Source organism: Miniopterus natalensis, chromosome 4 (genome assembly GCF_054644295.1).
Source record: "Miniopterus natalensis isolate mMinNat1 chromosome 4, mMinNat1.hap1, whole genome shotgun sequence".
NCBI lineage: Eukaryota > Metazoa > Chordata > Mammalia > Chiroptera > Miniopteridae > Miniopterus > Miniopterus natalensis.
In genome coordinates, this window is record NC_142084.1 from 66,260,762 (window position 1) to 66,286,412 (window position 25,651).

Below are 25,651 nucleotides of genomic sequence, written 5' to 3' on the forward strand. Positions count from 1 at the left end.
TAAGCTTTGGCCCTTGTAGGAGTATAAATGTTACAGGCTTACAAAACATCACTTGAAAGTTTAAATTTCTTTTGGACTTACTTAATTTTATAAATTTTAAATATTAAGCCGTTAATTTTAATTGTTTGTTTCAGCCCCCTCTTGAAGGTGGCAATATTGGCTAAAACAAAAAAGCTTACTATTTAAATTTTAATATTTTTCAGCCAATTGTAGTTGAAATAATATATTTAATATTTAAAACTGAATTTTTTGTTTTAGCCAATGAGGGCTGAGCCAGTCTTTGCCATCTTCAAGAGGGGGCTGACACAGAAAATTTAAAGCTTAATATTTACAACCTACAAAACTAAGTAAGTTTAAGAGAAATTTAAATTTTTAAATGGTGTTTTATAAATTTATAGCATTTATACTTCTGCAGGGGTGCCCTGGAGGGCCCAAGCACACAATATGAAAACTTAAAATTGCAGTAAGACATGTGGACACCTCTTTTTATTATTTTTTATTTTTTTGTTAATCTTCACCTGAGTATATTTTTTCCATTGATTTCTAGAGAGAGTGGAAGGGAGGGAGGGGGAGAGGGAGAGAAAGTGAGAGAGAAATGTCAATGTGAGAGAGAGACATCGATGGTTGCCTCCCCCACCCCCCAACTGGGGCTGGGGATCCAGCCTGCAACTCAGGTATGCGCCCTTGACGGGAAATTGAACCTGGGACCTGTCAGTCCGAAGTCCCATGCTCTAACCTCTGAGTCACACCGGCCAGGCCCTTCTGTTTCTTTAACTGCTTGTTACCACGGCTTTTTGAGCAGGAGAGGTGATAGTTCTATAGTTTTTGGAGATGAGGGTCTCATGATGCTATAACCCCTCATTTCTTAAGAGAGCATGGCTTTGGTCCATTGCATGCCAATAAAATTTTCAGCACTAAGAGATCTTTCTATAGTGGCTCTGCACAGGTCTTTTTCTTTACAGCATCTGGAAATAGCCTAGGAAAGGAAACCAATATAAAAAGGGTACAATTTTTAAAAAAAGTTCCAACCTTTAAAAAAGGCATCACTGCTCAGCCACACATCCCCACTCCTTATACAGCGTATACTTACTGCCCCTTTGGGTAGATGAGGCCTACAGGGCCAGGTTCTGCTAATTCACCAGGGTAAGTCCCTTCATTAAGGGCTATAATTGGACTGCCAGAGCAAGGGGATTTAGAATTATTTAAATTTTGGGTTCCCAAAGATGTCAAGGGCATGAAGGGCTCCTAACAACAATATCATCTGTTGCCTTTACATTTGTTCCTCAAACATAATAAACATGCACTTGGGCAAAATCAGTATCTAGTCAGCTACTCAAATTCTGTCCCATCTTCATTAGTTATTACACACTCTCAGCAAACTTTAATGAAGCGGGCATGCCCTGCACTTTATTGGAAGGTAGGAAAGATCTAATGACTAAAGATCTAATAGTTCCCCATGAGGAACTAATTCACTTGCATGTTAATTATGGTAGAAACATCTTATTGTAAAGCACCACCAGGTACCACAGAAAGTGTCCATTTTACAAGTGTCCATTCCAGTTGCTGTGGTCTCACCAGGAGACATAAGCCATGAATATTACTTTATCTCATGTGCTTTACCATTTCCATTAAAACCCCGTGTACTTTCTACACCCAGGATTCGAAACCTCACACTGCACGCTCTAAATATAGGGCCCCCGGGTTAGCCACTAATGTTCTGTCCAATAAACCCATGGGGCTGAGCTGTGATAAATATAGAAAAGACACAAATTTGCAAACTGAGTTAAGAGTGAGAAGTGGAAAATGTACAGTTATAAGAAAGGGTAGGGGGCCACATGGAAAACCATTAACAGATGAAATGTCATTTAAAATATTCAGAATCATGGTCACAAAAGAGATCTAGAATTTTTTAATAATGTGGGATCCTTGTATAAACCATAAAAGGCACCAGAAATATGATACAAAAGGGTTAATAAGCTCTTCTTTAATGTGTTAATTTTAAAAGACTTTCCATTTTCCTAACCATTGCTTAATATAATTTATGAACAGATGTTGGCTTAGGTGACTGAGGAAAACCCCACTTAGTGACTCCACAGCCTTACCTCTGGATTCTGTGCTCTTTCTTTGCAAAGAGGTTCAAACAGAACAAGCAGGTTGTTTTCATGGGCTAAGGACCGAAGGTCAAAGTAATATCTGGCATACATACTGGCAGGAATATTAATATTAAAGTGAATTAAATGTAAAAAATACATTTCTATTTCATTCCTGGGGAAGGCAGAGGAGACAAAACCAACACAGAACAAGTTTAGTCAAGCAGGCTTTCTTCAAAATATCCCGAGCTACTGGGATGGCCCTACATTTTGTTTTGAAACAAATAAAGGCCACCCAGCTGTATTAGCACCCCAATGTTCAAACGAGGTGCGGCTGTCTGTGTTTTTTTCTGCAGCCCAGCCCTTTGAGTTTGGAGGAGGGGAGGCGGTTACGGCCCTCTGCTGCTCCTGTGCTGCTGACCTGGGCCCATTGGTCTGAGTCCCATCAGCGCAGCTGCGCGCATGCTCCTCACTCACTCACGAGGCCTCACTATCGAGCTGGATGAAAGGAAGATGTTTGCTGTTCTTAGCTCTGAAGAGCCTGTGGACATCTCACCAGGCCGACAGGAGGCAGGGGCGTATTGAAGTAGAGATGCGCCAACAGAATAAGTGGGCGCATTCCCATGGCAACAAATGGATCCATCCTGAGCCACCACTATTCTCTCTGAGGGGGCAACAGTCCGGAGGCAACAAGGATTCATTGCAAATAAATAAGTAAATAAATAAGCCACATTCTATGGGAAAGGGAATCGTCCTTTGCCCCAGGGCATGGGACTAAGTCAGAGTACATCATAGAAGTTTCTGTTCACCTTAATCCTACTGGGGTGAGAAATTGTCACTATGACAGGCCAGGATGCACTGTTTAAACTGTGGAAGGCAGAAAGATTCAAGATGCCCTGGCTGCACTAAACCCACTTTACGACATGACCTCTGATAGAGCCCTGGAGTCAAACGCAAACAGTGTTCTCCCACGTTGGGAATGCCCTCCCGAGATGCTCAGCATCCCCTGCCCCCCGCCAGACACAATGGCAACATACCCGCAAGGAGCCTCATTTCAGTTGTGCACATGCACTCTGGTAATTCTGACTGAGTCTCATCTAGAGTAATGGGAAAGGTACCAAAAACAAACTCTTGCCACTGCCTGTCACCATCTTGATCTTCCTATGCTGTTCAATATAATCAAGAGGTGTTCTCACATGTTCCTAAGTGCCACCCACAAAGACATTCTCATTGTCAACCGGGCACTTTGAGAGTCTGCTGCAAATATCTCTTTGGCTCGTCCTGCCTACCACCCTAGAGCCCTCCACAGCAGTCGGTGTGGCCAGATCGAAAGCCCGCGTTAACTTTGGAGCTTTGCTGTCATATAGCATGCCACCTGTGGAGCGCTCCTTCATGGTCAACCTACAGCCCCACAATGCACTGCTGTGCTTGCTCAGTGCCCCAGGAAACTCGAATGGAATGGAAAGAAGTATGCAATTTAACGCCTATTTCAGTTCTCTACAATGAAATCTTTCAAAATATTTTTAAACATGTAAACTTTAGGGGGGCAAAAGAGGTCCTGGGGAATGGTTAGGCAGTTTACCAAAGCCTGACAAACTCACATGTCCTTGACTGTAATGATGTTATCGATGAGCTGGCAGTAGTCCACATCCCACAGAGCCTGATTGTCCCAAAACTCGTAGGCAAGAATAGCAGCTCCCAAAAGAATTCTTTTCCAGTTAGTGGGACAAATGTCAGTATTTGTATAGGTCAAAAGCCTTTCCAAGTAAACCTGCAAAAGTAGAGCACTGGTCTTTGATTTTAGTCCAGTGTAAGTGCTGTGGTAAAGACTGTTAGAAATGACAGCTTTCACCCATTTTTGAATGAAATTTCTTTTTTTTTTTGGTTAATCCTCACCTGAGGATGTTTTTTCCATTGATTTTTAGAGAGAGTGGAAGTGAGGGAGGGGGAGAGAGGGAGAAACATCGATGTGGGAGAGACACATCAATTGGTTGCCTCCTACACATGCCTGACCGAGCAGGGATTGAACCTGCAACCCAGGTACATGACCTTGACCAGGAATCGAACCCACAACCCTTTGGTGTGCAGATCAATGCTCTAACCACCGAGCCACGTTGGCGAGGGTGAAATTCCTTTTATACTTAGGTTCTATAGAAACTGCTTGGCCAGCTAAAGCCGGGGGCCAAGTCATAGGTGCAAATCATACTTCTGTTGCCTACTTTGTCCATGTGAACTTTTAGCCCAATTTTTGGTCACAGGAATGAATGGACATGTTAGCAAAGGACATCCTGAAGAAATGCATTGTGTTTTTATTACCTTTCCGCTTGTAAAGGTCAGCACGTACAAGCCCAGTGTCAATTCAAGTTGTTCAATAAATACTTGAGTGCCGACCACATGCAATGCTTCATGCCTGAGTGGTATTTGCCTTCGCAACACAAACCAGAGCCCTTCATCCCAACTCCCCAAGATCCCTTAAAAGCATGCAGGGCACTGCCATTTGCCTAGTTGCTGGGACCCAAAACCTCCACTTGAGTTAGCTTGCTCTGATCTGTTAGCAATTCTTGTTATCTCCACCGACCACTGACAATCAGATCGCTTTCTATTCTACTTGTCACTTCTCACCTGTGTCACTGTTATTGCCTCCTGACTTTACTGCCTGCATTCGGACTCCCAACGACAGTCTCTTCTCCCCAAAGCAGCCAGAGAGACTGTGTAATTAAGAGCACTTCGCTCCCCGGCTGGAGGGAGGACTAATAAAATCCCAAGCACTTCTCACTAGAAGAGAACCTATTTCAAAAGGTTAAAATCTTACCATAGGAATTCTGTGTGGATGGCACAAAGGTCCTTACACAGGTGTAGCTTAGCAGGCCACTAGCAAAGCCTTTCAGGTGCGATTGGCACTGTGATCTGGGGCGACTTCACAGGCAGGCACAGGACAGCAGGGTTGGAGGAACAACCCTCATTGAAGGAACAGAGAATCTAGGGCTCTAGTTCCCAGTCAGGGCACACGCAAGAGCTGCCCGGGGCACAGCCTGGGGCTCAGCGGGACCTTCCCCGAGCCAGTCTGTCCCCCGCCCTGCCAGGCCCGCACACCCAGTATGCGTGTGCACTTCAGGCGCATGTGTCTCCTGAGGAGTGGAGGGAGAAACTGGAAATCTCTCCTGATGTCTTTAATAGCAATGGTGACATTTTAAATCGCAATGATTATTTAGCTCGAATGTGTGTATTTTACTTACTTTGATAGGTTTCGCTTAACAAAGTTCTGATGATCATTTCAGGAACCTACTTTGCTTTGAAAAGCAGGACTGTACCCTATGTACAGGACAGAAAAGCTGCCTTCTGCAAGAACTGTCTTACCAAAGTCACAATTGCACATTCGGCGGTTAGGTGTTCCGCGCTGAAAAGAGTACAGACAAATCTGTAGATAATTTTCAGTTCAGGATCGAGCATGAAGTGGTCCCTTGTAATTAGTTCTTGCTGAAAAGAGAAAACATGCAATATAAGTATCCACTGAAGAAAAATGGGTGACATGTCTTTTAGTCTTTTAAATATAAACAATGGATCTTAAACAATACTGATTCAATGCTCACCAGTTATTAAAGAAAAATACAGGTGCAACCTCAGAAAACATATATATATGCTCCTTCGCCCTACAGAAGTCTACCTAAATGAAAACTATTTTTAGGCTCAAAGGTCTTGTTGATTGCCTGTCATACTTCCCTGTCACCAACTCTGAAAGTACATTTTCAGTTTCCTGTAACCCTGAGACCCTGTGCTCTATAGTCGTCTCCAGCCACATACTGCTACCGAGCATCTCAAGAATGAATTTGAAAATTTCTGTCATTTTAATTGATTTAAAATTTAAATAGTTGTTTAATTTTTTTCATAGATATCTTAACCTATCTTTTAGGTTTATTTAAAAGTATTTATGTTGTTTGATATCTTTTAAAAAGATATATTTACTTACTCGAGGCACAGTTATTATCCAAAGCTGAGGCTCGGTTCTTAGTGACGTGTCCCCTACACAAACACTCCTGTGTAAAATAATTAGATACAGCATGGAGTGGGGAAGAAGACTTAAAAGAAGATGGTTTTGACTTCAAGCTGGAGGGAGTCATTTTCTTCTAGCGATTCATTTCAAAGTGGATCAGTATGAAAGAAACACAACTGCACGAGAGAAACAGAACCTCAATAAAACCCACACTTACTGCGAATGGATGTGTTCTTTCGTCAAAAATGTCGTAGGATCTGTTTCCAACTCTATAAAATAAGAACATGCATTTAAAAAATGAACTCAGGAATTGCTACTATCACCTGGGAGTGGAAAGGGGGTACAGGGGAAGCTTAACTTTCAACAAGCAGTTTTGCAAACTCTGGCCTTAGATTCTGTGAGAGGGTTTCCTGACTTCTTTTTACTCAGCACATCCAATTCCGTGAAATCTTTTCCTCACTGACTTCATGAGCACTGACCCTGACAGGCAATGCTAGTCAACCAAACCTGTTTCCACAGAGCATTTTATAAAGCTAAGTGTTGGGCAGTCGTGTCTTTAGAATTTTAATTCATGTGGATATGGGATTAATGTTTCTTCTATTTTTTCCCCTCTTATTATTTTCCTATATTATATTCTTATTATGTATTTCTTCCTGCCTCTTTGAAATAGTTTGAGTTAAAATCGTGCCTTTCTATTTTAAAAGTGACCCGTCTTTTGATGAACTGTTCCCGCACTAAAACACTCTGTTCATTGAAAGTGGTTCTGGGCCACCAGCGAGGGTCCCCTAGGCCTTCTCAGGAGGCTGTGAGGTCAAAACTATTTTTATAGGATTATGGCGGCATTACCTGCTTCCACACCGACTTTGCAATGAGCAGGAATGAAGGCAGGGGCACCACACTGTGCTAGTAGCCATCCCATTCTTCACTGCCACTTGCAGTTGAAAAAAATCCTGCTTAACACCCTTGATAAAGCAGTAAAAATGAACAGTATTGATCCTGTGCTCACGTCCTGAACATGGGGAAGGCACCCACCAAGCACTTCTGCACAGGGAAATGTGGTTAAGGAAAAGCACTTACGACTTAGTTGTGAGCAGAACAAGCCACTTTTTTCACAGAATAACATCTTTATTTGATGGTACAACTGTCATCCTCTCAAAGATAAAAAGTGAGCCTGTCAGTTCAGGAAAAATTGTGTATTTGTTTCCAATGACATAATTCAAGCTATCAAGCTAAAAACCAGGATTTGAGAAAATGTGTGCCTTCTTTTCTGTTCTTTCTTTCTTTTTGTTGTTGTGTGTGTAGGTGTGTGTGTGTGTGAAAGAGAGAAACATCAATTTATTGTTCTACTCATTTGTACATTCATTGGTTGATTCTTGTATACGCCCTGACTGGGGATCGAACCCACAATTTTAACATACTGGGACAATGCTCTAACCAACTGAGCTATTTGGCTGGGGTAAAAATGTGAACCTTCTTTTGTGAGCTTGACGGCTTCTCAATACTTAAAGATTTTTCTGGTAAGATTGGTAGTGATACTCACAAAAGCGAGTTTTGACACTGTATAAAGAGCGTGAACCAGTACTTTCCAAATGATCAACACAGAATATCATAAAATAATGTACAAGTAAAAGATCCATTCAGCGTACAAGATAGATCAATGAGTATTAACAGAATACTTACTACAAGTTCATGGATATGATTTAAAGTTCCATTGTAAGTAATTTAAAAAAACAGCACTTGTGGACTTTTGGTCTAGTATCAAAGAATATTCACAATTATCCGAGGCTTTAGAAATACATCTTTTTCTAGCCATACTACATGAGGCTGTCTTCTTCATATTGCTTTTTCAAAACAAAGGATTAAAATGATTGAAGTAATTGCAAATGATTGAAGACAGAGTATACATGAGAATCAGGTGTCTTCTATCAAGCCAGACGTTAAGGAGATTTTTAAAAATAAATGACACACTTTCCACTCAAACTTTAGTGTGGAAAGTAATTGTTTTTCATACAAAATTACATTATGATTCCCAAGCAGGAGGGATTTGGTCCCCTAAGGAGGCATTTGGCCATGGCTGGAGACATTTTTTGTTGTGATAATGTAGGGGGGGCTGCTGTTGGTGTCCAGTGAGTACAGGCCAGGGACGCTGCTAAACATCCTATACCATGCAAGACAATCTGCCACAACAAAGCATTATTTAGCTCAGAATTTCCGTAGTGCTAAAAAAAATTTTTTAAACATACAGTGTACTGATTTTAAAATTCTCTATTTTAATTTCTAATACAGCAAATAGCAATATAACCCACATAAACCAAAACTCTTTGGGATCCTCAATAACATAAGTGTTATGAGTCATAAGACAAAAATAAACGATTCGCTTCAATCATGTAATAAAAGCAGTCCACGGCTTACTCCAAAAGTGTATACAGTTATGACCCGACACTGAACTTGATGTCTTATAAATTTATTAGCTAGAATAACAAGACAGGTTTTAAAACTCACCTGTTCTTTATGCGCTCATGTATCGCCAAGGTAACACTGTGGAGGAAAAGAGAATTGTAGCAGCTGATTTTATTGTCAGGTCTGAGGACATTTTTCAAGGGGTGGGGGTGGGGGAAGATCTTCCCAGCTGCCCAGGGGCCTCGGAATCCTCATTCACAACAGTGCCATATGGGCACGTTGCCCTTGTTTAGGTATTTTGCTTTAGCAAAAATAGAACCAAAATGCTAGGTGATATGCTGTTAGAAGATATGTTTCAATTTATTATTATAATACAGGGTGGGGCAAAAGCAGGTTTATAGTTGTGAGTACATGAAACAGTTTATTCTTGTATTATTTATTAATTATTGTATCATTTTCCATACAAACAACTATAAACCTACTTTTGCCCCACCGTGTACATGTTACTACATATCCCCCCATCATTTGCCTTCCTACCCATAGAACTTTCATTCTGTACATGCTATATGCATTTGTACACTTGCTCAAATTTAAGCCATATAGTAGTAGTTTTTGTGCTTTTTAAAGAAGTTGTTAGGCCCTGCATTTCAGTTGATTTAGTTCACTGTCTACCTATCTACCCATTTTTCATTTTCCTAAAAGTAAATAAAGTGTTCTATACTAAAAAAAAAGGTTTAAGGTCACTTTTACATAATTATTAGAAAATTTAATGGCAAATGTAAGATACCACACATCGGTAGGTCCAGCTATCCTGACACAAGCAGTGCTAACAATGCAGCACACTTCCTCACAGTGTAATATTTATAATACTTATTTCCTAAGTAGGTTAAATGAGATTTTAATGAGCAGATGTATTCAGATACTATGTAAGTGACTGGCTTTTAAGTTATTCACAGATGTGGTGTCATAGGCAACAAAGAGGTTCTCTTAGTTAAGTTAAATGCTTCTTCTCCTTGCCCTCAGTGTCTAAAGGAAGCTCCATTTAACTGAGAGAAGGCAAATCCGAATTTTATAGCTAGGTCTGTAGAATATGAGCAGTTGTCAAAAGGCCTATAACACTGTGAGCATCGAAGATGGACATTTCTCTTGTGCTTCAAACAGCTTCATCTTCAAATTGATTTCAAAGTCACAGAGTTTGAAGCATTATAAGCTGCAAAGGACCACTGAACTTTAGATGATATTTAATTCAACAACCTATTTTATAGATAAGAACACAGAGGCTTAAAACAGACTTGCTCAAGGTCCTGCCAATAGTGAGGAGCGGTTCTTTCTCCCCCCCTTAACCAGGCAGTGGTCCCCAAGTTTGGCTGTACACTGGATCATCTGGGGAGCTGTGGAAACTACCCGGCTCCTGCCTTGAGATGTTCTGACTTAACTGGAGCTGGGAAGGCGTGGGACTGTTCGCAAAGCCCCCCAGTGCTGCAATGCGCAGCAAAGTTTGGGATCCCATGAATCAGGGTTAAGATGAGAATTTCCATTTGCTTTTGTCCATATAATCATGTCTCACAATTTTAATCAGCTGACCAAAAGATTGTGACATTGACAGGCTGTGTTGGGGAGGGGGCATGAAATGCATGTATTTAGAAGCAAAGGTTTTGAAAAAAGTTGCATCCCCATTGAGAACAATATATGATGATAAACATTTTTCAAAATCATCCCTAAAAGCCAATTAACCCTATTGATTTTCTCAGTAAACCTTTATTTCACCAACAGTGAATGTTCTGAATGATCATTTTCAGAACTTAAGGAGAACAAATTAAAACTTATTGTACTTCCAAAATTAGACTAATTTGGAGAAAGAAGCATGAAACCTGCTTGTCTGAGCAAGGTTAACCTCTAAAACTACTTTTAAAAAATATATATATATCTTTATTGATTTCAGAGGGAGGAAGAGAGGAGAGAGAGAGAAACATCAACAATGAGAGTCATTGATCGGCTGCCTCCTGCACGCCCCCGACTGGGGATGGAGCCCGCAACCCGGGCATGTGCCCTGACCGGGAATGGAGCCCCGATCTCCTGGATCCTAGGTGGATGCTCACCTGCTGAGCCACGGTGGGCCAGGCTAAAACTACATCTGAGTTATATCCTCTAACATCAGACTCTTTTGAATTCAAAAGAAGCTACAGAATGGAGTGAAAATTGAGTGTTTTTTTTACTCTTGAATTTAGTGTCCTGGCTGAATGAAAACATTCAGTGATTACTCAATAGGCCTCAAAGCTCAGGACTTTAGAGAGAGACGAGGCTCAGTTTTTGCTGAAACACAATTTGATCTCAACTATTGTTACAAGTGAGAGAGGAAAGTTACGTTATAATAATTGTGAACTTGCTGGTTTTAATTAAAGTGGAAGTTACTGATAATTAGCAAAAAAGCTGGTACATTATAAACAAAATTATGCTTGTAAGTAAATTCTATTTTTAAGATTGAAAAACAAAATTAAAGGTGAAGATATTAATATTGTCAGGGATCATTTCCCAAACTGTGTTCTGGGAAATCAACACTTGTATTCCAGAGCCACAGTGACAATGTACCTTGGACAACCCAATGGGAGTCAGGAAATTCTACATTATATATGTATTTCTCTCCTGCATAAGCTTGGAAGTTCTATCTTAGAGTGTTTTTAAAGTTCACCCCATTCGTGGACTATGTGGTGTTCCCAGAAATTAGCAAGTACTTTTCAGCATCATAACACTGTTAAGTTTGCTGAAGTATAAACCTGACTATGGCTATGCTTCCAAAACTTCATCTCGCTCATTTTTTCCCCTGTGATTTTTATATATATAGATTGATATAGTGTCTTGAAGGTATATTTATATATCTATACATATATATAATTAAAATTAATATATCTATTAAATTAAATAGGTATTAAATTAGATTCATATTAAATTAAATAGATTCAAATCAGTTGAACAAATTTTATCCACAAAGAAATTAGCTTGAAAAGTTGGTTCTTAAGACTGGTGTGATACATTCTCCCCACACACTTTTGGGGGTAGGAAGGAGAAGTGAATTTTTATACAGAAATAGTGCAGGAAAAATGTATGATGGGAAATATCTGATAAAATCCAATTAAATTTTAATGCAGATACACTCTGGTGCCAGTAGGGGACAAAATGTTCTTTCTTCTAAGAGTAGCTTCCAAAGTGATGTGCCCATGTCTCATAAAGAAATACTTTTTAATGGAAACATCCAATAAAAGCACCTCTCCTTTTCATTATGGTCAATAATATCTTAACAATGGAAATGCACCAAATAAAGATCAATGCTTTCTGAGGGATTTCTTATTTGCTAACTGGCTTTCCCTTCTTCCATTCACTTTAGGAGTAAAATGGAAATTGAAAATTCATATTTAGGTCCTTGAAATCAATATACAGTTGACACCAGTTTCTTAACCTCATCACCGAAAGGACGACCAAATGATTGAAATTACAGGTAAGTGGGTGCTTTTAGCAAAAGGGGGCTGTCCGCCCTTGGCAGCCCAGCTGGACTCACCATTGGATTGTGGTTCTGAAATTCGGCTGGCTGACTGTGCTGTCATCGAGAAATACCGTTGGGCATGACCTATACTTTTTAGTAAGGCGCCCCGGAAATCCCTAAAAAGGAGGGGAAAGAGCAGAAAATGTTACAGTACGTTAAACCTGTAAAAGTGTGTTTTTTCTTTGGTTAAAATGTCAAACGACTAAGCATTAGGATTTCTCTTACACTCCGTGAACTGCTTGCGTGTGATGCGGTCAGCTCTATGGGAAATGCATTGGCTACTCCAGCCTGCACAGATGAGATCTGAGGAATGGGTTATCAGATGCTGCCCTTGACAGAGTACCGATAAACCTGGCAAACACCTATTGTAAATGCCCTTTATAACAGTGTAAAAAGTTTCGAATGAGACTTCAGTGTTTTTTCCCCTTAAGAAATGAAAAGCAGCTGAGATTTTCTGCATCTACTGTTCATTTACTACAGTTACATGTAATGCCTTATATGATAATAAATCAGGACCATTTCATTGCAGTAAATGAAAGCCACTAATAAATATTAGTTCAGGAGACAGGGGGACAAAACAGGCATATTTGACCAGAGGTGTGTGTGCCGGGGCTGGCCCTTCGCTAACAAGCTAGGGCCCAAAGGTCTCGCTGGGGCCCAAAGGTCTCTCGGAGCCTCACTCTCCTCATCTAGAAGGTAAAGTGGTGTCCGAAGACCCTCTCACGTCCAAAAAACCAACAACAAAGCAAAAAACGAAACCCAAACCAGATGACACAGCTTTCAGAATTTAAATCTCACTTCAGGTGTAAGACTATCATTACTCAAGTGAGAACCTCAAGAAATAGTTTCCATTCATTTCCAAATGTCATGAATTCCATTCTCTCAGTTGGCACTCTCACCACGCTCAGAATCTGGGACAGATTAGCAGTTCAACAAGTGCTTGACAAAATTTTTAACATCATTTATAGCTGGAAGGTAAATCTTACTGCAGATACTAATTAGAATTTATCTGCAGTGGTATTGGAGAGGTGACAATAAACTTCTTGATGAACCTTTAGAAAATAAAAGGTCTAACACACTTTAGACGTCTCCATTTATTTTACAAGTATCCATTGATTTGCAAAGAGCCCAACAATTCAGCAATAATCAAATACTGACATAGCATGGACTATGTTTTGCAAATACTCTTTCTTAAAGTAAGGCCACTGATGAATCCCAGTCACTGTAAGTAGTTGACAGTAAGAGTAGCATTCTTGAATATCAGAAAATGCCAACAATTTTAATAGGCTTGGTTTTGTTGTTCTTTAAACTAAGTCAGATGAGCCGTCCTTCCTCATATTCATAGAAAATAGTTTTCATTATGCAGTCAGACTTTCCCATCAGTATCCCCCACAAATGCACAAAAGATTGGGCAGGGGGAAGATCTACTTGATGCCTCTTAAAATACAGAGCATTTTAAAATCACCAGTAGCCAATAATCGGAAAGATCCACATATTACATAAAACACCATTTTGCTTGTTTCAGATGTTTCACTGCAAAGCCACTTATTCCTTATTAACCAAAAGTTGCAGGTGGTATATTTTTTGAAAAGTATCATTATTTGGAGAAATAAATTCTCCTTCAAGCTAGAATAATTAGGAAAACAGAAGAGATTTAGAAAACCTGCAAAAAGAGGTCCATGCTAATGGTATTGGGTCCATTACACTTTTTAGGAATCATGGCAGACAACTTTTACATCAAACTATTAATTTCTTACTTAACTTTTCAACTGTTTACTTACATGAATCACATCATTGTTCTTCTTCTTGTCTTGCACTAAGAATAAAAAAATTAACTGATCAATTCTGATACAAATGCCATAGAAAAATAAAAGTTGCTGATTATCTGACAGACTGCAACACACAAAATGAGACAAAATTTTATTCCATTGTAAATAATTTCCAACAAAATTTATAATTTGAATTTCCTGGAAAGATGAGCCTCATAAAGTAAAATCTAAAAACTTCATTTTACTTGTTGACCTAACGTATAATCTCCATTAAGTACAAATGAAAGTCTCTCCATATAGAAGGAAAGGGCAAAACAAATTAGACCAGGTGAGAAACTTAGCTAATGAAAAAGTTTACCTGTTGCATATCTGAACCTCTACCCAGTGGTATTTTCTGATTCTACATTTACACCCACCTCACTTGAACCCCTAGGATCTAACAGTTGCCAGCTCTGAGAGCCAGTTTCAGGCCGGGCACTAATCCTTAGACTCCTCAGCATCCCTGGAAATGTCCTGAACCACTTATTGATAATCAACTAAAATATCTTACTAAAAAAAAGGGGGGGGGGTCTTTACTCAGTTGGAAAGTAACTTATTTAAATTTAAAATTTAAAATATGAGTGCTAACCTAGCCCTGGCTGGGCGACCTCCTGTGCTGATCAGGGCAAATGCCCAGGATGCTGGCAGGTCCCTGGTAGGGGGCGTGCAGGAGGCAGCCAATGTTATGCTCCCACATTGATGTTTCTCTCTCTCTCCCTCTCCCTTCCTGTTTCTCTAAAAATCAATAAACTATTCTTTAAAAAATAAAAAAATAAAATGCGTGTGCCAGCCTAATTGAACACGGCTACAGCACACAAAGCCGTTCTGCACTCCCAAAGGCCAGACAAGAACAAACTCCCCAGAGGCTCTTGGGCTAGCCTGCTGCCCACACTGCCCCCTACAGTGTGGGTCAGGCAGCGTAGACACATGTCCCTTAAGAGCGAAGAGCTGCTTCTTCGGGAAAAATCCAAGCAAACGAAAAGCTCCAAAACAAACGCCTATTCTCTGCAGCGCTGTCAGCAACATTTCACATTGTTCAGTAATTCAGTTAAGCTCCCTCTTCCACCACTTTCTTTCCTTCTGAGTTCAAATCATAGTTGGAAGGAATAAAGCAGTTTCTATCGGCAACTGAGAAGAGCCCACTTACACCATATAACCCTGGCCAGTGGCTCCGTTGGTTGGAGCATCATCCTGAGCACCAAATGTCGCGGGTTCAATTCCCGGTGAGGGCACAGACCTAGGCTGTGGATTTGATTGTTGGTTGGGGTGCATATGGGAGGCAACCGATCGATGTTTCTCTCTCACATTAATCTTTCTTTCTCATATCGCTTTCTCTCTCCCTCTCCCTCTCTCTAAAAATCAATTTAAAAACACACACCATATAGACTCTCCTATGTTCGTCTCTATTTTGAATTTAAGTAACAAACCGTAAAATGTTTGCATCTGAATTGTCTTGAGTATCATCTGCCTTAACAGGTGGGAGCAAGGGTACCACAGGCCCTCGCCTGCTTCCTTCACTTAGGCACCATGCGGATAGACAAGGATAGGGGATGGGATGGATACCCTGGAGCTGGGTATTAAAGTTTCATTGAGAAAAGAAAGAAAATATACCCCAGAGTCTCATGAAGTCCCACGAGATGTTAAATAGAGCCATAAACAGGAAGGGGTGCAAGCCGGAGGGTCACAGGCAGGGGTGGGAGATGGCTGTAGGGGAAAGGATTGGGTGCTAGGGTAGTAAAGAGGAAAAAACTGGCTGGCCACCTGGGGAAGGAGTTAGGGGTGGGGACCCCAGGCAGAGCCAGCTTTCTCCCCAGTGCCTAGCTCTAGAAAGCTGGCTCCAGGCAGGAAGGAGCCCAGGCAGTGGCTCCCTCCCAGGGGATGCGGGGGCGGCGGGGGCCAGAGGCAGCCAAGGAGCAGGTGGCATTTGCCTCTTCTTACCTTCGGGCGTCTCTGGGCCTCTGGTGTTCTCCGGGTGGAGGCCCTTGAAGCCTCCGAAATTCCACTTGGGGGGCTTCGGGGAAGCAGGAGAGGTGCCTGCTGCCACCGCATCCCTGGCAGCCGCCTCATAAACCTCAGGCTCACACCTTGGCTCAACCCGCCTGGAGTGTCGGCCCAGCTTGGGGTTGGCACTGGGCTTCAGGCAACAGGTCAGCTTGTTCCCCATGGGGAACCTGCACTCCTCACTGCTGTTGCCGGTTCTCTGGCACCCCAACTCCCCCCCACCCACGCCACAGCCCTCAGCAGTTCCCTTTCCCCCAGCAATGGCTTCACCAAAAAAGCAGGTAAGACCTCACCCACTGTTTGCTTGGCCGCTGGGCTGCCAGGCCCTGGGCAGGGCTCAGGGCCCAGCCACACCCCTCAGGTTGACTAGTCTGAAAGGACAGCAACCAACCCGACTTATTTAAAATGGGTAGGGGCCAGGCAAGCGCTGAGAGCTGCAGCCACCGCGGGAGGAGAGCACAGCCCAGGCTCCTTCCCTTTCCACAGTTGCCTCTCAACTGAAGGCTGTTCCCCTGGCAGGTGCCAGCCAACCAGGACACATTCCGCAGTTACCTGGTTACGAGGGACCAATCCCACCGAGTTCCACCTGCTGGAGCTCACGGAGAAGCCAGTGACTTACAACCCCTTCCCCCAGACGTAGGTTTCCATTCATTGCCCACGGCCCAGAGCTTTCCAGCCCCGCGGGAAGCGCAGCGGGCATTCATTAATGCCAGCAGGCCTGTTCCATTAGTATCCCCGTTTCCCCAGGTCTGACAGCCCACCCATTTGATGTATTGCGCACTGAACTTAGTTACACCCTAACTGTTGACCATTTTTGTAATTAAATGCTCCTTCTCTCTATCTTCCAAAAAATGTTAGTTTTCACCTGCGCCTTGACTGTAGCAACCCCTGGAGCCCTGGTCCTGCTCTCGGTAAAGAGCTATGACTGTGTGTCTTAAATGAGACTCAAGGAAACATCACCCCTCTGCTTCCTCATAAGTGAAATAGGGACCAAACTTGTCTATCCCAGGTCAGAAACACAGGGGTTTACCAGTTTGCTTTTCTCTGTTTTTCCTTTTTTCCAGATTTTCCTTTTTTGCCAACAACAATACTTAAAGCCAAGCTTAAGGAAGCACAGAGAGGCACACAGAGGGACAGATGGAGACCCTGGCCAGGTCAGTGCTTGTGTCCTCTAGGCTGCTGGCCTTTCCCACACCCCAGCTCTTGGTCTGCAGTGGGGCTCCATGGGCCTGAGGGCCTGGGCAAGGGAACTGGGCCGGCTCTGCCTCTGCACCTGTGGGCACACAGAGCTCCCGGTGCAAACCTCCTCTCCAGAGGCCCAGCTTCCACAGGTTGGCATGGAGGTGGGGCCTGGGCAAGCAAAGGACCCTCTCATCTGGGAATGCATGGACTGGGGAGTACACATTGGGGCCCAGTGTGGTCTTGCTACATCTGAACTCCTTGGGAGCCCCGGAGTTAGGGGCCCCCTTACTTGCTGTCCACCACCATGCTTCCCACAGTGCTACAGGACCACCTCTGCTTGCTGTTCCAAACCCGGCCCATTCCCAAAGGAGTTCACCTGACTCTGGATCTCCAGCTGCACCTCCTGCCTGCTGGACAGGCTGGGAGTTGGCAGTTCTGGGACCCAGTGGAGCAATTCCCCTGCTCAGCTGAGCTGCGTGCTCCAGGGCCTCATGTGAGTTGTATGAAATTGAGCCTTGATTGCTGTTGGCATGTCAATGGGTGGAACGGACCCTCTGGCTGACTGGTTGTGAGGACTGGCCATGGCTACGGTGGATGTGCTGATGTGGGAGGGCTGACCCCATGGAGTGGGATTCACTTTAGTGGAGCTCTGGTGCCTGCCTAGTCCACCCTCTGTGTGTGTCACTTGTGGGACTAATTGGCTGGTGCCTGGCCTGGGGCCCCATGGTAGGAGCTAGAGTGGTCTGTAGTTGGTAGCTGTCTGTGCTAGGCTTGGAGTTGCCTGGGAGAGGCTGGCTGCCACTAGTGACAGCCGAGCTTGAGGCCATTTAGCAAGTTGTACAGTGTACGCTGAGGCCAGCCGCTCACTGCTTGTTTGGGCTTTGAGGACCAATGAGAGATTATAGGTAATTCCACAGAGTAGGTAGAGGCCAGCTGCTTGTGAGGAAGAGCTGCTGAAAGAGGCTCGGGCCTGTGTGCTGGGTGGGTGGGGCCAGGCCTCAGGGAATCACCAGGGTGAGGCAAGTGGTGTTATCAGACTGGTGCAGACTCAGATTTTGCACCACCTGTGCCTGCAGGCTGGGTGGGGGGAGAAGCAACAAAGGAACAATGGCCTCTACCAGCACTTCTGTCCCAGACAGAAGGGCCTCTCTCTCTGAAGGCAGACAGTTCAGTTCCTCCCTGACGCTCTTTTCAAGCTATTGTCCCTTTGCTGCAGCTTCGGGTCAGTGTTTGTGAGCCAGTGAGATTGTGCTCAGGCCTTTTAAAAGGACGCCTGGGTCTCCAGCAGCCCTCCATCTCATCCACACAGAATCCCCGCTGGTTTTCACAGCCGGATGTTGTGGGGACTCCTCTTCCCAACACTGGTGCTCCGGGATGGGGAGCCTATTGTGGGGCTAAGACCCCTCACTCATCATGAAGCACCTCCAAAGCGGATTTTCCACCACCACATGTGGCTATGGGACCAGCCTGTTTCATGTCTCTGCCCCTCCTACCAATCTCCACGTGGCTGCTTCTGCAGAGCCTTAGTAACAGGAATTCAATTCAGCTAGCCTTCAGGTGGTTCCCCAAGTTGATTGTTCTATAATTTAGTTGTAGCCAGGCCAGTATGGTTCAGCAGTTGAGCATCGACCTATGATCCAGGAGATCATAGGGCACATGGTCAGGGCACATGTCTGGGCTGCAGGCTTGATCTCCAGCAGGGGCCGTGTAAGAGGCAGCTGATCAATGACTCTCTCATCACTGATGTTTCTCTCTCTCCCCCTCTCCCTTCCTCTCTCTGAAATCAATAAAGATATATTAAAAAAAATAATTTAGTTGTAATTTTGATGTGGTCATGAGGGTAGGTGAGCACAGTGTTTGCCTACTCTGTCATCTGACCAGAAGTCCTGTCCTTAAAAACTTTTGTCTGATTTATCAGTTTCTGAGAGTGATGTGTTACACAATATATCATGGTATTTATATATTCCCTAAAGCTTAGTTTTAAAAAAAAAGTTTTGATTTTAGAGAGAGAGAAAGGGAGCGGGAGAGAGAAAACGAGAAACATCAATGTGAGAGAGAAACATTGATTGGCTGCACACACCCCGACTGGGTATGGAACCGGCATCCTGGGCATGTGCCCGACTGGGATTTGAACCAGAGACCTTTTGGTACATGGGATGATGTTCAGCCAACTGAGCCACACCAGGCACACCAGCCAGGGTGAAAATTATTTTTAATTGAATCTTTTCTCCACTATTCTCCCATGTAATCATCTTGAGTTTTAGTAGAATGTTTTCAATGTCTTGTTTTCAAAACTAATACTAATTTTCATACACTTATTTTTTGTTTTCCTCGTGACTCCTGTGATGGTTTTCTGGGTTCACATTTCTTCTTCCTGATGTACATTCTTTACTGGTTTTCTCAAGAACTTAGGAGAGGTCAACTTTGAGACTATATGTCAGAAAATGTCTTTTTCTCCTTCTTTGACAGATAGCTTGGCTAGGTGCTTAGTTTCTTAGTAATTCTTTTTCCTTCCTTACTATTTAATATTTCTTAACTAGCACATCTTTATAGAAATAAAGCCCCAAGGATGGTGAGAATAACTGAGACAATGCATTCCAAGCTTATCAATCTCGTTGCTCAGCAGATATGAAGTTGTCAATAATAATAGCTATTATTATTATTAAAATCCTCAGAAAGTACATTCATTCTCAAAGAATGGCTGTTTAAGACTGAGGAGCAGAAGTTCGCACCAAAAAAAAAAAAGGAATGGTTGTCATTACTGGGACTTTAATTTTTGGCCCTTGGGTGTCTTCAGCTGAGGTCATCTGCAAAATGTGTAGAGATCATACATCTATTTCTGCAAACCCACTGCAGGACAGCACAGCTGGCCCCATGTCTGCGATGCTTTGAGCTGCTTACTGGGGAGTTTCTGCTATAACTGTCTTGTCAGATTCTGCGCAGACATCTGAATAAAGACTCATTCTCTCACACTTTCCCCCTGAGTTTTATTCACTGTACATCCAAAGCAGACACTCTCTCTAGAGCCTGGGTATCACTCTGGATCCCTACATATCAAGTCATTTCAGGTCCCACGTCCCAGGCTGAATGCAGAGTCGAGTCTAAGCCATTCCTTCCAGCCTGTCCTATTTTCCATCTTGGAGAACCACGAAGAAAGAGGAGCCACCGAGGCAGGTTGATCTTAAGTCCTGGCGAATCTGAACTTCAGAGAATGAAGTAGTGCCGTTGGCGCCGGAGATGCCAGGGCTTTGGGGTGGGAAACGTGGAGGAACAGAGATAAGTGTGGTGGCTGACACAAGTCAGGGGCGTGTGTTGCAAAGTTTCCTAAGAAAGGAAACCTCGCACTGAAGAGGATATGATTCAGTACAAAGGCAATTTCTGCTCCAGGTTTGCCAGTTCTGCTGTTCCTGAGGGATAAAGCGATGTGAAACCACAAGACAGAACCAGCAGCTGCCTTCAGGACTTAACGAAGGGGGAGGATTTTATCTTAGTTTCCTTGAACCAGACAGGGGCCGTGTTGGGAAGGGCCCAGAGACTGACGGGCGGTGTGGCAGGTCTCTCGGCCACACTCCTTTGGGCCCTAGCTGGGAACAGGGGCCTCTGGCAGACCGCGTCGTCGCAGCGTCCTCTGGTCTAGGCATGGCAGGTGCAGGCATCATCGCTGGATCTCAAAATCGCCCTCCTTCTTCCGCAGGCACGTGGTGACCTGCCAAGGGGAGGAGGGGAGGGGGCCTCAGCGTGGACTGTTCAGCTGCCCGGTAGATGCCAGGGAAGAAGATGGCCAAAGCCAGAGGCCAGACGTGCCCTTCTCCTTTTTAAATTTAATTTTCTCCTTCAGTCCTTTTTGTCCTTTCCTTTTTTCCTCTTTTAACCCTTCCTGTTTTTCTCTCTCCCTTTTCACTCTCATTTGTTCTACCATTTCCCTTCTAGTAACCGTTTATGTCCCTCCCTCCCTCCCTCCCCCCTCCCCCTCCCTCCCCCTCCCTCCCCTCCCTCCCTCCCCCCCTCCCTCCCTCCCTCCCTCATGCTGTAGCTTAACTGAGGTATAACTGACATACAATAAACTGCATACATTTAAAGTGAGTGACTGATAAGTTTTGATTATAACTTACTGAACCATCACCACAATCAAGATAAGGGACACTCATCACCCCACAGTGTCCTAGGGCTCCCTTGTTCTCCTTCCTCGCCTGCCGTTTGCAGACACACTCTCATTCCCAGGCAAACAGTGACCTGATTTCGGTGCCTACAGATTGGCCAGTATGTTGTAAAGTTTGTTTATAATGGGATCATACAGTCTCTTCTTCACCTAGCTTCTTCCACTCAGCAGGATTATTTGAGATTTATACATGTCCCTGCATGAATTAATAACCTTTTCCTTGCCATTGCTGAAGAAGGTTACATCGGGGGGGAAGTGTGTCACATCTTGGCTGTTTTCCATGTCAGGCTAGTCCATATAAACCGCTTACAGGCATTTGTGTACAAGTCTCTTTGCATAGATGTATGCTTTTATTTCCCTTGGGTAAACTCCAAGGAGTCGCAGGGCTGGGTAGGTGTATGTAACTTTAAAAAAAAAACCAAGCTCCTTTTCACTAGCACTGTATGAGTTCGTGTTGCTTCACACACTCACCGACACTTGTTTCAGTCAGTCTTTATAATATGCTAGCGATTCTCACATGTAAGGTAACTACCACTAGGATGGACTCGTGACTTTTCTTACGTTTCCCTAATGGCTCCAGTTGTTAAGAAAACAAGCAGGCAAGCCACACACAGACCGGGAAAATTATTTGCAAAACGTGCCCATCAGAGAACTTGTATTTCAAATACAGTCATGCACCACATAAGAACAAGGGGGTGTTCTGAGATAGGTGCTGATAGGCGATTGCCTGTACAGCACGTTACTCTACAAAACAACACATGATTAAACCAAGCAGAGAAAATGGTGCTAGCAAGAGATGCAGTAAACACGAGATGTATGGGGCTGCTGCGGGAGTAACACGGCCTAGTGTTTTACAGCAAATGTTTTCATAAGTAGAAAGAGCACACTCTAAAATAATAATAAAAGTATGGTATAGTAAATACCTAACCAGTAACATAGTCCTTTATTATCACTAGCAAGTAGAGTGTACTGTATACAATTTATACTTTGGTGCTAGCGGAAGCGCAGTAGGTTTGTTTGCACCAGCATTAACCTCAGACACTTGAGTGACTTCTTTTGCCAGGACCTCATGATTGCTACGATGCCACTAGGTGGTAGGAACTTTTCAGCTCCATCATAATCTTAGGGGACCACCATCGTATATGTGGCCCATCGTTGACCAAAATGCTGTTATGCGATGCATGTGTATATAAAAACCTCTTATGACCCAATAGCAAGACGACAAGCGCCACGTCCTCGCTTACCAGGAGGCAGCAGATCAGGCATGTGATGAGCACCGAGAGCCCTGTCAGGCAGATGAGGATGACAGCCCAGAAGGGGAGGCCTGGGGACACAAGGGCTGGGCTGAGCCACCTTCCCCCAGGCCCGCAGGGACCTTGCTTTCTCCCCACGGTGCCTCAACAGTCCTTGACATGGGTTGGCCAACTCCTGTTATCCCCCACGTTCTTGGGTGCCTGGTCCTCTTGGGTGAGGCACGGCACCAAGACGGTCCCTCCCTGCCAGGGGCTGCCGCGAGGCTTACCCGAGTCCCCGGCCAGGGCGTCGTGTCTGCTGGGAGGATACCCTGGGAGCAAATAGAATGCAGAGGGCATGTGAGTGTGTGTTACTCTGTTTGATAAAACTCTTCAAACACACAGGAAAATAGAACAATATCATAAACACCCACCCTTGGTTTTAGTAATGTATATTTCATCCAATGAAAACAGGATTTTGTCCAGTGCATAAATTATTAACACTCGCCTCTCTCGCCTCGTCCCATAATTTTTCATGGAAATATTAAAGCAGACACCACGATGGCTCACTCCACTTGAGTCTGCATCTCTAAGAAATGAGGTGCAGTGGCCTACATAACTGAAGGCCATTATCACACTACAGGAGTCTGTGAAATGAAATCAAATTCGTACCTCTGGGCACGGAGGACTGAAAGTGGGCCGGACCATCCTATGATCATCAGGGGACAATGGTTCATCCCAGTTGGCAAGCACATGGGATCTCTCTAAATATGTAAATTCCCACTCACAATCTCTCTTCTGTGCCTGGAAACACATTCACCCCCTTCTCCTTTACCGAGTTGTTTTACACTCATTTTCCAGGATTCACCTACAATATAATTTTTTCTAGGAAGCCTTCTCTGATTACCACTCCCAAGTATGGATTGGTTTACATCAAATAATTTACTATTGACTATTGCCTATTCTTGTTATTTTCAATTGCAACATAAACTCCATGAGGGTAAGGACACATTGCACCATTGGGCGTGAGGGGAGGGTTGTAGGTCCCCTAGTTCTACAACTTCTCCCTAGCCAACTTCTTAAGATGTGCTGTCCAATACAGAGCTGCCACAAGGGGCTTCTTAAATTATAATTTATTTTAATTAAATAAAATTTAAAACTCTGGTACCTCATCACATTACAAATCAGTACCAATAAAAATCAGTCCCATTAGCCATATGTCAGATACTCAATAGCTCTACATGGCTGATGTACTGGACGGCACAGATAGAGAATGTTCCCATCAGTGCAGAAGTTCTATTGGATGGTACCGATCTACAGCAGTGCCGGGCAAACTACAGCCGTGGGCCAAATCAGGTCCACTGCCTGTTTCTATACAGCCTGTGAATCAGAAAACAGGTCCATCCCATCAAACCTGCTGAGGCTGGTTCACACACAGTTTGCTGCTGAAAGCCCTCACTGACCGCCTGGAAACAGGCTTTCAGTACAGAGAAGTACACAGAAGTCCGGAGCAGGGAAAGGACTAGCCTGAGGGCACAGAGCTGTCTAGGTGAAGGGCAAAGGCCTCCTATATCCCACTGGGTGTCCTTTCCTCTCCCTCAATAGTGGGTAAAGCCAGGGGACTGTGCTACCTCCTGCCAGCTTGAGAAAGTTCAATGCTGACTCATCCCCAGGCCTCCCAATTCCCAGACAAGTCCATCGGTGCAGAAGTTAGACCCCCGCTCCCGCCCCAATGACTGGGAAGTCTTACCATCCACTAGGACACTGTCCCTGTCCAGGGTGAAGTTCTGCAGCTGGGTGCCATTCTGGGTCAGCTGCAGGAATTCCTCATAGACAGCGACTCTGTCCACTCTCAGTGCCAATGATGAGAAGTGGCACAGGGTGTCCACTCTGGTGCAGTTGCTGTGGGGGACAGACCTGGAAGCACATGGGATGCAGGGATATCAGAAAGTCTGCCCTGATTCTAGGTTCCCTGTTCTAGGTCCTGCCCAAGAAAACCTTCTGCAATGATGTAAACCATTGCCCAATGTAATCATTATTGGGCACCAGTTGTTATCGAGCACTTAAAATGCGACTGGTGCCTGTGAGTGAAGAACTGAATGTCTCATGTGATGTAATGAATAGGGAGAATACAGTAAAAATGGCTGAGATCAACTTTTCAAAAGTCCAGAAATGAACCAAAGGCTTGCAACAATCTGAGGAGTGATTAGTTAATAAAAACGGCTGAATCATGACAGAGGGAGTAGGCATCTTGGCGTTATAACCTGCACTACTAGTCCCATTCTGCTCTCACAGTGTCCTCAGTAACTTTGAAAACCATCAATTTCAGAACCATGGTAACTGAAAAACAGCAGCCAAGTAGCCATAGTGGGTTTGGAGCTCCCCAAAAGATCCATCCCAATTTGTTTCTATTGGACCTGTCTAGCGACCCCTTGAAATATCCTCATTTTCAGGGCTTGCCTTTATTTGTCTCAGAGTTTGCTCAGCAAGGAAAGTCTATCCTCAGGGAACTTTCTAAAAATATTCAATGGTAACTGTTTTGCATTGTAGTTACATGAAACAATATTAGTTGAGGCAGGCAAGAGGTGAGCCAAAACTTAAAAGAAAAAATTGAAGGAATGAGATGTCCATAGTGGGTTTGAAAATCTCCAATGTATTTGAGAGGATCTAGAAGGCTGCAGGAGTGCAGGTCTGGGTGCATGCCCAGGAAAAACTTGAAAAGAGATTAATCACTTATCTCTACCTGAGAAGTTGGCTTACTATATTAAAAAAATTGGCTGACGTGATCCACCATAGTAATAGAATAAAGTACAAACACCACTTTATCTTAATACACACACAAAAGAATTTCACAAAATAGGTCTTCTTTGATTAAAAAAACCCCACACTCAACAACTTGGAGATTTTAAAAAGATTTTTAAAAGGAATCTTCTTAACCTGATAAAGAGTATCCAACACCCCCCCGCCCATAAACCCACAGCTAAAATTAGAGTCAATAGTAAAAGACAGAAAATTTTCCCCTAAGACCAGGAACAAGACAATGATATCTGCCCTCATCTCATATGTTAATCACATGGTATTAGAGGTTCTAAATTGAGCAATTAGGCATGAAAAAAAAAAAAGGCATCCAGATTAGAAAAGAAGATGTAAAACCAGATGACATGATATTGTATATGGAACATTCTGAGAAACAAACACACACACACACAGTATGTGAATAATATCTCAATAGGCGTATAAAAAAACTTGA

The 25,651-nt window shown here is 43.5% G+C and overlaps 2 protein-coding genes across 2 annotated transcripts in view; both read right to left on the reverse strand.

The window, feature by feature from the left end:
* Nucleotides 1-865: 865 nt before the first annotated feature.
* Nucleotides 866-15,991, reverse strand: LOC107525720 (cyclin-Y-like protein 1). Its single transcript, XM_016197956.2, has 9 exons — nucleotides 15,766-15,991; nucleotides 13,801-13,835; nucleotides 12,035-12,135; nucleotides 8,584-8,619; nucleotides 6,299-6,350; nucleotides 5,448-5,567; nucleotides 3,692-3,861; nucleotides 2,103-2,265; nucleotides 866-976 (listed from the first exon to the last, which is right to left on the reverse strand). Exons 1-9 carry the CDS (start codon nucleotides 15,989-15,991, stop codon nucleotides 866-868), a joined length of 1,014 nt encoding a protein of 337 aa, XP_016053442.2.
* Nucleotides 15,992-20,665: 4,674 nt separating this feature from the next.
* MUC16 (mucin 16, cell surface associated) overlaps nucleotides 20,666-25,651 on the reverse strand; it is a 99,562-nt gene continuing 94,576 nt past the window's right edge. Inside the window, 4 exon segments of the mRNA XM_087816160.1 lie at nucleotides 20,666-20,716; nucleotides 22,414-22,493; nucleotides 22,692-22,733; nucleotides 24,152-24,318. Coding sequence (XP_087672286.1) covers nucleotides 20,666-20,716; nucleotides 22,414-22,493; nucleotides 22,692-22,733; nucleotides 24,152-24,318 — 340 coding nt within the window.

Bases quoted from the DNA above. Each gene is read 5' to 3' on its own strand.
- LOC107525720 (XM_016197956.2), bottom strand. From the start codon at position 15,991: ATGGGGAACAAGCTGACCTGTTGCCTGAAGCCCAGTGCCAACCCCAAG. The intron at 12,136-13,800 runs GTAAGTAAACAG...CCTCCTTTTTAG, and splicing joins AGAACAATGATGTGATTCAT to GGATTTCCGGGGCGCCTTAC. The intron at 3,862-5,447 runs GTAAGACAGTTC...CTACTTTTGCAG, and splicing joins AATGTGCAATTGTGACTTTG to GTTTACTTGGAAAGGCTTTT.